The sequence below is a fragment of the Saccoglossus kowalevskii genome, chromosome 5, assembly GCF_978046115.1.
Source record: "Saccoglossus kowalevskii chromosome 5, keSacKowa6.1, whole genome shotgun sequence".
Classification (NCBI taxonomy): domain Eukaryota; kingdom Metazoa; phylum Hemichordata; class Enteropneusta; family Harrimaniidae; genus Saccoglossus; species Saccoglossus kowalevskii.
In genome coordinates this window covers 26,393,154-26,407,747 of record NC_140645.1, presented here as the reverse complement: position 1 = coordinate 26,407,747, position 14,594 = coordinate 26,393,154, and the positions used below count along the sequence as shown (strand labels likewise).

Genomic DNA, 14,594 nt, shown 5'->3' with positions numbered 1-14,594 from the left:
CATGTGTAATGAATGTACAGGTGTAAGCTGTAGAAATTCACCCAATCTGGATCATGATGATGATCAACTATAATATTATAAACTTAGAATTATACTGACTTTATTTGATGATTGGTCAACCAACCAACCTATTTTCATACCAATTCCAAACAGAATGAAGGTATGAGAAAACACAAGTATGATCATGGTAAGTTTGTAACTGTCTCATTCTACCACAAACTTTGACATATTTATTGATATAATCGATACCTCACAAGTCTTGACAATCACTCTTTTGATATTACCACATCAAACCTTGATATGAGCCACCTTCATTATGTGATCATTGCCACATTCCACATACCTGTAACTGTGAAATGTCCTTCATATATATTACCATTGTATCACCAATCTTTACAATCTTTAAGTATATGTTACAATCACATTTACTTTGATAAACACGATTCGTTTGTATGTTTTTATGCAGATGTATAATTTGTGGGTGGTGCGAGTTATGGACACCGACTGCAGCAAATTATCATGTTGATTTGGCGAATGATGGATCTAAATATGCTCCAAATATTCCTGAAATTTTGTTTTTTTAATAATGAAAATTGTATATGAACAATAATCGCAGAGTTTTCTATATTGTGTAGAATTTATACTGATAGAGTACCAATGAAACAAGACTAATACCAGACCCTGTATATTTCTGAAAATATCACCACTTGGTGGCGCTGTATATGCACATAGAGGGCGCTATTTGCTTCACCATGCACAAAAATTGTTTTGGCTGACTAAATGTGATAAGTGTGGTAAGTGTGATAAATATGTGGATTTATTGGCCATTATTATCCCATATGCATTTGTATATGTACGTCTTACTGCATCAATAAAATGGCTTAATATTTCCATTATATGGGCAATATCAATACCTGAAAAAATCAACTTTCCCTTTGTCCGATTTTGGTGGACTTTTGATATGTTGTTTATAGATGTCTATTGTTGCTAAATCTGCAAAGAAACTTTCTGTTGCAATTTTGTCCAGGTTGACCTAAAAATAAAATTAGATTGACACGGTCGACAGACTTCTGACGTCAGCAATGACGTCATTACGTATATGACGTCATCATGCATGTTGCAGTGATCTGTTACAGATGCAGATTTATATTTCATTCATTGTTTTTAAAATATGGTTGCTATACAGTAATACATTTCAATGGTAATTAGAGGTTATTGCATGGTTGGATATTTGCGGTAGGTAAAATCAGTGCTAAAAACAATAAATCTTCAACATGCTCTAAAGACAATTGACCAACGGTTTAGTTCTTGGGTTTTTTTGGTCATTCTCAATGACCTTAGCCAACGTTTGAAACAAAATTCGCTAATGTACTATTTTATTCCGGGTCAAACCCTAATTCCACTGGACTATGGAACAAATGTGCGCTGCTGCAAGTGCATGCAAAGATAACCCACAGAGAGGACAAAACTCTTGGCTCATGTGGGTGTGATATATTTGCTATATCAGTGGTGTCTTTTTGTATCGTTGTTTAGCAACAAGACAAGGCAAATTTCTGTTTTAAAATAATTCGTATAATTATTCGTACTTTAATTACAGTAGAATGCAAAGTGTGTTATTCTATCGTCCACATTACCTGAAATTCAGGCAATTGTTTCATGATCCGAACATTCATATTTCAAGCCTTGACATGATACTGTAAATAAAAATTCCCAGAGGATCACTGGAGCATTTGTTTTGCCTCCTATTACGACGGCTAATATATGAATTGCAACCTTAGCTATTCACGCTAAGAAGCAAAATATACATTGTGCCTTGCTAGAAATAAAGTGTTTTGAGCGATATGGGTGGCTCCAGCACTGAATGAGTTCACATTAAAATAACGAAAATCTATGTAAAGGTGTATTGATAGTGGTGCATATTAGTTGTCATGCATATGACATATTACTTGCTTGGTTACAAAAGTAGTCTGTGAACTTATAACAGGGGTGATAATGGTTGTTATATAGACTTCTTTGAATATAGGTAAGTCGCATGGTACTTATGCGTGTTGGAAGAAGTGTAACATTTTGCCCACCCATTTCCAAAGGGAAGTGCAGTGTTTCGACAGATACCTAATGTTGGCCTTGCCAAAAGAAATCAAGCATTGTCTCTATCTTCAGAACTACGTCTAATGGTGGTACAAGGTTATTAAAACATTACACTAACTGCGATGAAATCAGATTATTAATAACAAGAGCGCGCCCTCTGTAAGACTGTGAACAAGGTGATTCCAGAAGTTGAGAAGTACAGCCTAGTTCTGATTAGTGTAAGTTAGATTATTCCCAAGATAAATAACCAACAGTTTCAAGCCCACGATTTTCCATTTGATATTGAGAGGGAGTAGGTGATGTTACTAACCCATAGGAGATTGATTTTAGAGCTTGATGCAAGCGCGTAGACATGTAATCAGCGAGCAAGTGAATTAAAATCCTGTTTGTGAGTTACGTATTACAAATTCTACTTCGTCAGCATAAACAGTGAGATTAGTCTTGGTTAGTGCTGTGAGGTGTGACCAGTTTTCATTCCTGATTAGTAGTGGTTTAATGGCTATGACATGGATGGCAGTGGATATTGAACACCTTTGCCTGCAAATTATTGTATGATTTTCCCACCATGTTTGTATATTTACATAGTTGTTTCCAAGTGTTTGTCACTTCCCTCAAAAATCAGTCAAAATAGCCACATACACTTCATCACGCAACATTTAAGTATTCAATAACCATACGGGACTATTATTTTTACTGTAATCTTTGGCGAGGTTGGTGTGGATATGGGAATGATCAGAAATGCTCAATTTTCATTAATTTGAACATGAGAGTGCAACACGTATCGAGGCATGATTTCTCACTGTGAAAAAATATTCACAGTTGCTGCTGGAGAAAACAAAATAGCTACACCCGCGCGATTAGCCGTACCATGAGAAAAATGCCAATGCCGCGCCATACAAGTTTACGAATGTATTCATCGGAGAAATGAGATTGTGCTTCTTGCAGTGCCCCCCCCCCCGCGTCTATGGGGCGCAAGGAATGGTGAGCAGATCCCCCCCATAAAAATATTCGTGCCGCCGCCTCTGTCTTGTAACATATAAACATTGCAGGCATGGTAACACTTGAGATAATTGAAAACACTGTAACTTTTAAGGGCATCCCGACAGCCATTGTCATTGTATGTTACGCAGCAAACAATGGCATTGTTACAGTTACCCGATTTCATTGTTCAATTGTTGGGTATTGTAAAAGGTTTAAGATGTCTGACCAGTATTTTAAGATTAGGCAAAATTCAAAACACTTAATCTACGAGGAATTTCAGATAGTGGCGAGTAGCGCGGGGATTCAACTGTGAGGAAGAATATGGAAATGGAGTCTACACTGTACTATCAGGATGTGGCTTTTGATTACACACTGTTACATTCGCATAGATGTGAAAGAGGGGTTTTGGGTTGAAGGAGGTGGGGCGATGCTAATTCATTGGAAGGGGAAGGAGGGGTTTATACCCAACTATATAACTATTTCGGTTTCAATGTTTGTTGCATGATTATGTATCTCAGTATCTGGTGCTCCGGTGTTAATTATAACATTTTTGTCGTCGTTTTTGTTGTGTCGGGAGAATTTAAATTAGTCAGTACATTCACCTGTTGAGAGTCTGTCGTAGAGCTATTTTGAAGATTATTGTTTTCATCATTTATCATTTGCATATTCATGGTTTGAGAGTTTGGGCAAGTTCCATGTGTGTGTTACATGTAAAACTAGTAAGTTCGTCAGACGAAACGTGCGTTTACCTCTGAGCTTGAAAAGTGATATATAGATAGATCTTTTAAATAAACCTGGCGGTGGAAAGACTTTAAATGTTTTAGTAATGGTATCGCTCGCACCGCGCACATCACTTGCCCGTGCTTGAAGCGTCCATAATAGAATTGTCAGAAAAAAAAGAGGGAACATTTGGTAAAACAATTTTCGCTGTATGGCAGACAACAGGTTCAACAAAACCATGGAGATCTCATATGTAAAGGCCAACACCATGTCGACCCATGTAACCTTAATTAAAAAAGACAATAATGGATTGGCTCATTCGGGAGGCTGCTATAATATTACTAGTCCCGACCAAATCCGCAACTGACTCCACATAAGTTTGAATCGGAATGCCATCAATATGTTCAACAAAAATATTTGTATAGGGATTACTTGTTGGTGTTGATGGTGGCCTTGTGTGAGCGGCAGCCATCTTGGTTGCCTACCACCTTGCCATGGTTGAGACACGTGAGACATATTACCAATATTTTCAGATATCCCGGTAATCAATGAAATTGCGGTTATTTCCTGGAATACTGCTAGGATGATACGTGCGGCATGTGTAGATACAGCCACTCCAGAGTCAGATCTATATAAATGGGAAGCTGAGGGTGGACAGACTGGAACTACATATGATAACACATGGGAGCTTACAGATACTGGAGATGATGGCCAAGAAGAGATTACATGTACAGCTACAAACACTATGGGATCTAGTACACCATATACCCAAATAGTCTACAAACCATGTAAGTATACAATGTGTTCACATCATAGTGACATCAGTGGCAATATGTACAGCTACAAACACTATAGGATCTAGTACACCATATACTCAAATGGTCTACAAACAATGTAAGTATACAATATGTTCACATCATAGTGACATGAGAGGCAATATGTACAGATTCACGCACTATGGGATCTAGTACACCATATACACAAATAGCCTACAAACCATGTAAGTATACAATGTGTTCACATTAAAGTTACATCAGAGGCAATATGTACAGCTACAAACACTATAGGATCTAGTACATCATATACACAAACAGTCTACAAACCATGTAAGTATACAATGTGTTCACATTATAGTGACATGAGAGGCAATATGTACAGCTACAAACACTATGTGATCTAGTACATCATATACACAAATAGTCTACAAACCATGTGAGTATACAATGTGTTCATATTATAGTGACATCAGAGGCAATATGTACAGCTACAAACACTATGGGATCTAGTACATTATATAAACAAATAGTTTACAAACCATGTAAGTATACAATGTGTTCATATTATAGTGACATCAGAGGCAATATGTACAGCTACAAACACTATGGGATCTAGTACACCATATACACAAATAGTCTACAAACCATGTAAGTATACAATGTGTTCACATTATAGTGACATCAGAGGCAATATGTACAGCTACAAACACTATGGGATTTAGTACACAATATACACAAATAGTCTACAAACCATGTAAGTATACAATGTGTTCACATTATAGTAACATCAGAGGCAATATGTACAGCTACAAACACTATGGGATCTATTACATCATATACACAAATAGTCTACAAACCATGTAAGTATACAATGTGTTCACATCATAGTGACATCAGAGGCAATATATACAGCTACAAACACTATGGGATCTAGTACACCATATACCCAAATAGTCTACAAACCATGTAAGTATACAATGTGTTCACATCATAGTGACATCAGAGGCAATATGTACAGCTACAAACACTATGGGATCTAGTACACCATATACCCAAATAGTCTACAAACCATGTAAGTATACAATGTGTTCATATTATAGTGACATCAGAGGCAATATGTACAGCTACAAACACTATGGGATCTAGTACACCATATACACAAATAGTTTACAAACCATGTGAGTATACAATGTGTTCACATTATAGTAACATCAGAGGCAATATGTACAGCTACAAACACTATAAGATCTAGTACATCATATACACAAATAGTCTACAAACCATGTAAGTATACAATGTGTTCACATTATAGTAACATCAGAGGCAATATGTACAGCTGCAAACACTATGGGATCTAGTACATCATATACACAAATAGTCTACAAACCATGTAAGTATACAATGTGTTCACATCATAGTGACATCAGAGGCAATATATACAGCTACAAACACTATGGGATCTAGTACACCATATACCCAAATAGTCTACAAACCATGTAAGTATACAATGTGTTCACATCATAGTGACATCAGAGGCAATATGTACAGCTACAAACACTATGGGATCTAGTACACCATATACCCAAATAGTCTACAAACCATGTAAGTATACAATGTGTTCACATCATAGTGACATCAGTGGCAATATGTACAGCTACAAACACTATAGGATCTAGTACACCATATACTCAAATGGTCTACAAACAATGTAAGTATACAATATGTTCACATCATAGTGACATGAGAGGCAATATGTACAGATTCACGCACTATGGGATCTAGTACACCATATACACAAATAGCCTACAAACAATGTAAGTATACAATGTGTTCACATTAAAGTTACATCAGAGGCAATATGTACAGCTACAAACACGATAGGATCTAGTATATCATATACACAAACAGTCTACAAACCATGTAAGTATACAATGTGTTCACATTATAGTGACATGAGAGGCAATATGTACAGCTACAAACACTATGTGATCTAGTACATCATATACACAAATAGTCTACAAACCATGTAAGTATACAATGTGTTCACATCATAGTGACATCAGAGGCAATATATACAGCTACAAACACTATGGGATCTAGTACACCATATACCCAAATAGTCTACAAACCATGTAAGTATACAATGTGTTCACATCATAGTGACATCAGAGGCAATATGTACAGCTACAAACACTATGGGATCTAGTACACCATATACCCAAATAGTCTACAAACCATGTAAGTATACAATGTGTTCATATTATAGTGACATCAGAGGCAATATGTACAGCAGCTACAAACACTATAAGATCTAGTACATCATATACACAAATAGTCTACAAACCATGTAAGTATACAATGTGTTCACATTATAGTGACATCAGAGGCAATATGTACAGCTACAAACACTATGGGATCTAGTACATCATATACACAAATAGTCTACAAACCATGTAAGTATACAATGTGTTCACATTATAGTGACATCAGAGGCAATATGTACAGCTACAAACACTATGGGATCTAGTACATAATATACACAAATAGTCTACAAACCATGTAAGTATACAATGTGTTCACATCATAGTGACATCAGAGACAATATGTACAGCTACAAACACTGTGGGATCTAGTACACCATATACACAAATAGTCTACAAACCATGTAAGTATACAATGTGTTCACATTATAGTGACATCAGAGGCAATATGTACAGCTACAAACACTATGGGATTTAGTACACAATATACACAAATAGTTTACAAACCATGTGAGTATTCAATGTGTTCACATTATAGTAACATCAGAGGCAATATGTACAGCTACAAACACTATAAGATCTAGTACATCATATACACAAATAGTCTACAAACCATGTAAGTATACAATGTGTTCACATTATAGTAACATCAGAGGCAATATGTACAGCTACAAACACTATGGGATCTAGTACACCATATACCCAAATAGTCTACAAACCATGTAAGTATACAATGTGTTCATATCATAGTGACATCAGAGGCAATATATACAGCTACAAACACTATGGGATCTAGTACACCATATACCCAAATAGTCTACAAACCATGTAAGTATACAATGTGTTCACATTATAGTAACATCAGAGGCAATATGTACAGCTACAAACACTATAAGATCTAGTACATCATATACACAAATAGTCTACAAACCATGTAAGTATACAATGTGTTCACGTTATAGTGACATCAGAGGCAATATGTACAGCTACAAACACTATGGGATATAGTACATCATATACACAAATAGTCTACAAACCATGTAAGTATACAATGTGTTCACATCATAGTGACATCAGAGGCAATATGTACAGCTAATAACACTATGGGATCTAGTACACCATATACCCAAATAGTCTACAAACCATGTAAGTATACAATGTGTTCATATTATAGTGACATCAGAGGCAATATGTACAGCTACAAACACTATGGGATCTAGTACATCATATACACAAATAGCCTACAAACCATGTAAGTATACAATGTGTTCACATCATAGTGACATCAGAGGCAATATGTACAGCTAATAACACTATGGGATCCAGTACACCATATACCCAAATAGTCTACAAACCATGTAAGTATACAATGTGTTCATATTATAGTGACATCAGAGGCAATATGTACAGCTACAAACACTATGGGATCTAGTACACCATATACACAAATAGTCTACAAACCATGTAAGTATACAATGTGTTCACATCATAGTGACATCAGAGACAATATGTACAGCTACAAACACTATGGGATCTAGTACACCATATACACAAATAGTCTACAAACCATGTAAGTATACAATGTGTTCACATTATAGTGACATCAGAGGCAATATGTACAGCAACAAACACTATGGGATTTAGTACACAATATACACAAATAGTTTACAAACCATGTGAGTATACAATGTGTTCATATTATAGTGACATCAGAGGCAATATGTACAGCTACAAACACTATGGGATCTAGTACACCATATACACAAATAGTCTACAAACCATGTAAGTATACAATGTGTTCACATCATAGTGACATATATACACAAATAGTTTACAAACCATGTGAGTATACAATGTGTTCATATTATAGTGACATCAGAGGCAATATGTACAGCTACAAACACTATGGGATCTAGTACACCATATACACAAATAGTCTACAAACCATGTAAGTATACAATGTGTTCACATCATAGTGACATCAGAGACAATATGTACAGCTACAAACACTATGGGATCTAGTACACCATATACACAAATAGTCTACAAACCATGTAAGTATACAATGTGTTCACATCATAGTGACATCAGAGGCAATATGTACAGCTAATAACACTATGGGATCTAGTACACCATATACCCAAATAGTCTACAAACCATGTAAGTATACAATGTGTTCACATCATAGTGACATCAGAGACAATATGTACAGCTACAAACACTATGGGATCTAGTACACCATATACACAAATAGTCTACAAACCATGTAAGTATACAATGTGTTCACATTATAGTGACATCAGAGGCAATATGTACAGCAACAAACACTATGGGATTTAGTACACAATATACACAAATAGTTTACAAACCATGTGAGTATACAATGTGTTCACATTATAGTAACATCAGAGGCAATATGTACAGCTACAAACACTATAAGATCTAGTACATCATATACACAAATAGTCTACAAACCATGTAAGTATACAATGTGTACACATTATAGTAACATCAGAGGCAATATGTACAGCTACAAACACTATGGGATCTAGTACATCATATACACAAATAGTCTACAAACCATGTAAGTATACAATGTGTTCACATCATAGTGACATCAGAGGCAATATACACAGCTACAAACACTATGGGATCTAGTACACCATATACACAAATAGTCTACAAACCATGTAAGTATACAATGTGTTCATATCATAGTGACATCAGAGGCAATATATACAGCTACAAACACTATGGGATCTAGTACACCATATACCCAAATAGTCTACAAACCATGTAAGTATACAATGTGTTCACATTATAGTAACATCAGAGGCAATATGTACAGCTACAAACACTATAAGATCTAGTACATCATATACACAAATAGTCTACAAACCATGTAAGTATACAATGTGTTCACATTATAGTAACATCAGAGGCAATATGTACAGCTACAAACACTATGGGATCTAGTACACCATATACCCAAATAGTCTACAAACCATGTAAGTATACAATGTGTTCATATCATAGTGACATCAGAGGCAATATATACAGCTACAAACACTATGGGATCTAGTACACCATATACCCAAATAGTCTACAAACCATGTAAGTATACAATGTGTTCACATTATAGTAACATCAGAGGCAATATGTACAGCTACAAACACTATAAGATCTAGTACATCATATACACAAATAGTCTACAAACCATGTAAGTATACAATGTGTTCACGTTATAGTGACATCAGAGGCAATATGTACAGCTACAAACACTATGGGATCTAGTACATCATATACACAAATAGTCTACAAACCATGTAAGTATACAATGTGTTCACATTATAGTGACATCAGAGGCAATATGTACAGCTACAAACACTATGGGATCTAGTACATCATATACACAAATAGTCTACAAACCATGTAAGTATACAATGTGTTCACATCATAGTGACATCAGAGGCAATATGTACAGCTAATAACACTATGGGATCTAGTACACCATATACCCAAATAGTCTACAAACCATGTAAGTATACAATGTGTTCATATTATAGTGACATCAGAGGCAATATGTACAGCTACAAACACTTTGGGATCTAGTACACCATATACACAAATAGTCTACAAACCATGTAAGTATACAATGTGTTCACATCATAGTGACATCAGAGACAATATGTACAGCTACAAACACTATGGGATCTAGTACACCATATACACAAATAGTCTACAAACCATGTAAGTATACAATGTGTTCACATCATAGTGACATCAGAGACAATATGTACAGCTACAAACACTATGGGATCTAGTACATAATATACACAAATAGTCTACAAACCATGTAAGTATACAATGTGTTCACATCATAGTGACATCAGAGACAATATGTACAGCTACAAACACTGTGGGATCTAGTACACCATATACACAAATAGTCTACAAACCATGTAAGTATACAATGTGTTCACATTATAGTGACATCAGAGGCAATATGTACAGCTACAAACACTATGGGATTTAGTACACAATATACACAAATAGTTTACAAACCATGTGAGTATACAATGTGTTCACATTATAGTAACATCAGAGGCAATATGTACAGCTACAAACACTATAAGATCTAGTACATCATATACACAAATAGTCTACAAACCATGTAAGTATACAATGTGTTCACATTATAGTAACATCAGAGGCAATATGTACAGCTACAAACACTATGGGATCTAGTACACCATATACCCAAATAGTCTACAAACCATGTAAGTATACAATGTGTTCATATCATAGTGACATCAGAGGCAATATATACAGCTACAAACACTATGGGATCTAGTACACCATATACCCAAATAGTCTACAAACCATGTAAGTATACAATGTGTTCACATTATAGTAACATCAGAGGCAATATGTACAGCTACAAACACTATAAGATCTAGTACATCATATACACAAATAGTCTACAAACCATGTAAGTATACAATGTGTTCACGTTATAGTGACATCAGAGGCAATATGTACAGCTACAAACACTATGGGATCTAGTACATCATATACACAAATAGTCTACAAACCATGTAAGTATACAATGTGTTCACATTATAGTGACATCAGAGGCAATATGTACAGCTACAAACACTATGGGATCTAGTACATCATATACACAAATAGTCTACAAACCATGTAAGTATACAATGTGTTCACATCATAGTGACATCAGAGGCAATATGTACAGCTAATAACACTATGGGATCTAGTACACCATATACCCAAATAGTCTACAAACCATGTAAGTATACAATGTGTTCATATTATAGTGACATCAGAGGCAATATGTACAGCTACAAACACTATGGGATCTAGTACATCATATACACAAATAGCCTACAAACCATGTAAGTATACAATGTGTTCACATCATAGTGACATCAGAGGCAATATGTACAGCTAATAACACTATGGGATCTAGTACACCATATACCCAAATAGTCTACAAACCATGTAAGTATACAATGTGTTCATATTATAGTGACATCAGAGGCAATATGTACAGCTACAAACACTATGGGATCTAGTACACCATATACACAAATAGTCTACAAACCATGTAAGTATACAATGTGTTCACATCATAGTGACATCAGAGACAATATGTACAGCTACAAACACTATGGGATCTAGTACACCATATACACAAATAGTCTACAAACCATGTAAGTATACAATGTGTTCACATTATAGTGACATCAGAGGCAATATGTACAGCAACAAACACTATGGGATTTAGTACACAATATACACAAATAGTTTACAAACCATGTGAGTATACAATGTGTTCACATTATAGTAACATCAGAGGCAATATGTACAGCTACAAACACTATAAGATCTAGTACATCATATACACAAATAGTCTACAAACCATGTAAGTATACAATGTGTTCACATTATAGTAACATCAGAGGCAATATGTACAGCTACAAACACTATGGGATCTAGTACATCATATACACAAATAGTCTACAAACCATGTAAGTATACAATGTGTTCACATCATAGTGACATCAGAGGCAATATATACAGCTACAAACACTATGGGATCTAGTACACCATATACACAAATAGTCTACAAACCATGTAAGTATACAATGTGTTCATATCATAGTGACATCAGAGGCAATATATACAGCTACAAACACTATGGGATCTAGTACACCATATACCCAAATAGTCTACAAACCATGTAAGTATACAATGTGTTCACATTATAGTAACATCAGAGGCAATATGTACAGCTACAAACACTATAAGATCTAGTACATCATATACACAAATAGTCTACAAACCATGTAAGTATACAATGTGTTCACATTATAGTAACATCAGAGGCAATATGTACAGCTACAAACACTATGGGATCTAGTACACCATATACCCAAATAGTCTACAAACCATGTAAGTATACAATGTGTTCATATCATAGTGACATCAGAGGCAATATATACAGCTACAAACACTATGGGATCTAGTACACCATATACCCAAATAGTCTACAAACCATGTAAGTATACAATGTGTTCACATTATAGTAACATCAGAGGCAATATGTACAGCTACAAACACTATAAGATCTAGTACATCATATACACAAATAGTCTACAAACCATGTAAGTATACAATGTGTTCACGTTATAGTGACATCAGAGGCAATATGTACAGCTACAAACACTATGGGATCTAGTACATCATATACACAAATAGTCTACAAACCATGTAAGTATACAATGTGTTCACATTATAGTGACATCAGAGGCAATATGTACAGCTACAAACACTATGGGATCTAGTACATCATATACACAGATAGTCTACAAACCATGTAAGTATACAATGTGTTCACATCATAGTGACATCAGAGGCAATATGTACAGCTAATAACACTATGGGATCTAGTACACCATATACCCAAATAGTCTACAAACCATGTAAGTATACAATGTGTTCATATTATAGTGACATCAGAGGCAATATGTACAGCTACAAACACTATGGGATCTAGTACATCATATACACAAATAGCCTACAAACCATGTAAGTATACAATGTGTTCACATCATAGTGACATCAGAGGCAATATGTACAGCTAATAACACTATGGGATCTAGTACACCATATACCCAAATAGTCTACAAACCATGTAAGTATACAATGTGTTCATATTATAGTGACATCAGAGGCAATATGTACAGCTACAAACACTATGGGATCTAGTACACCATATACACAAATAGTCTACAAACCATGTAAGTATACAATGTGTTCACATCATAGTGACATCAGAGACAATATGTACAGCTACAAACACTATGGGATCTAGTACACCATATACACAAATAGTCTACAAACCATGTAAGTATACAATGTGTTCACATTATAGTGACATCAGAGGCAATATGTACAGCAACAAACACTATGGGATTTAGTACACAATATACACAAATAGTTTACAAACCATGTGAGTATACAATGTGTTCACATTATAGTAACATCAGAGGCAATATGTACAGCTACAAACACTATAAGATCTAGTACATCATATACACAAATAGTCTACAAACCATGTAAGTATACAATGTGTTCACATTATAGCAACATCAGAGGCAATATGTACAGCTACAAACACTATGGGATCTAGTACATCATATACACAAATAGTCTACAAACCATGTAAGTATACAATGTGTTCACATCATAGTGACATCAGAGGCAATATATACAGCTACAAACACTATGGGATCTAGTACACCATATACACAAATAGTCTACAAACCATGTAAGTATACAATGTGTTCATATCATAGTGACATCAGAGGCAATATATACAGCTACAAACACTATGGGATCTAGTACACCATATACCCAAATAGTCTACAAACCATGTAAGTATACAATGTGTTCACATTATAGTAACATCAGAGGCAATATGTACAGCTACAAACACTATAAGATCTAGTACATCATATACACAATTAGTCTACAAACCATGTAAGTATACAATGTGTTCACATTATAGTGACATCAGAGGCAATATGTACAGCTACAAACACTATGGGATCTATTACATCATATACACAAATAGTCTACAAACCATGTAAGTATACAATGTGTTCACATCATAGTGACATCAGAGGCAATATATACAGCTACAAACACTATGGGATCTAGTACACCATATACCCAAATAGTC

At 35.1% G+C, this 14,594-nt stretch overlaps 1 protein-coding gene across 1 annotated transcript in view; it reads left to right on the top strand.

Moving 5' to 3' along the window:
- The first annotated feature begins 4,372 nt into the window (after positions 1–4,372).
- Positions 4,373–14,594, top strand: part of LOC146745951 (uncharacterized) — a 76,813-nt gene continuing 66,591 nt past the window's right edge. Inside the window, exon 1 of the mRNA XM_085498842.1 lies at positions 4,373–4,517. Within this exon, the coding sequence (XP_085354968.1) occupies positions 4,373–4,517 (145 nt within the window). The remainder of the gene's footprint in view (positions 4,518–14,594) is intronic.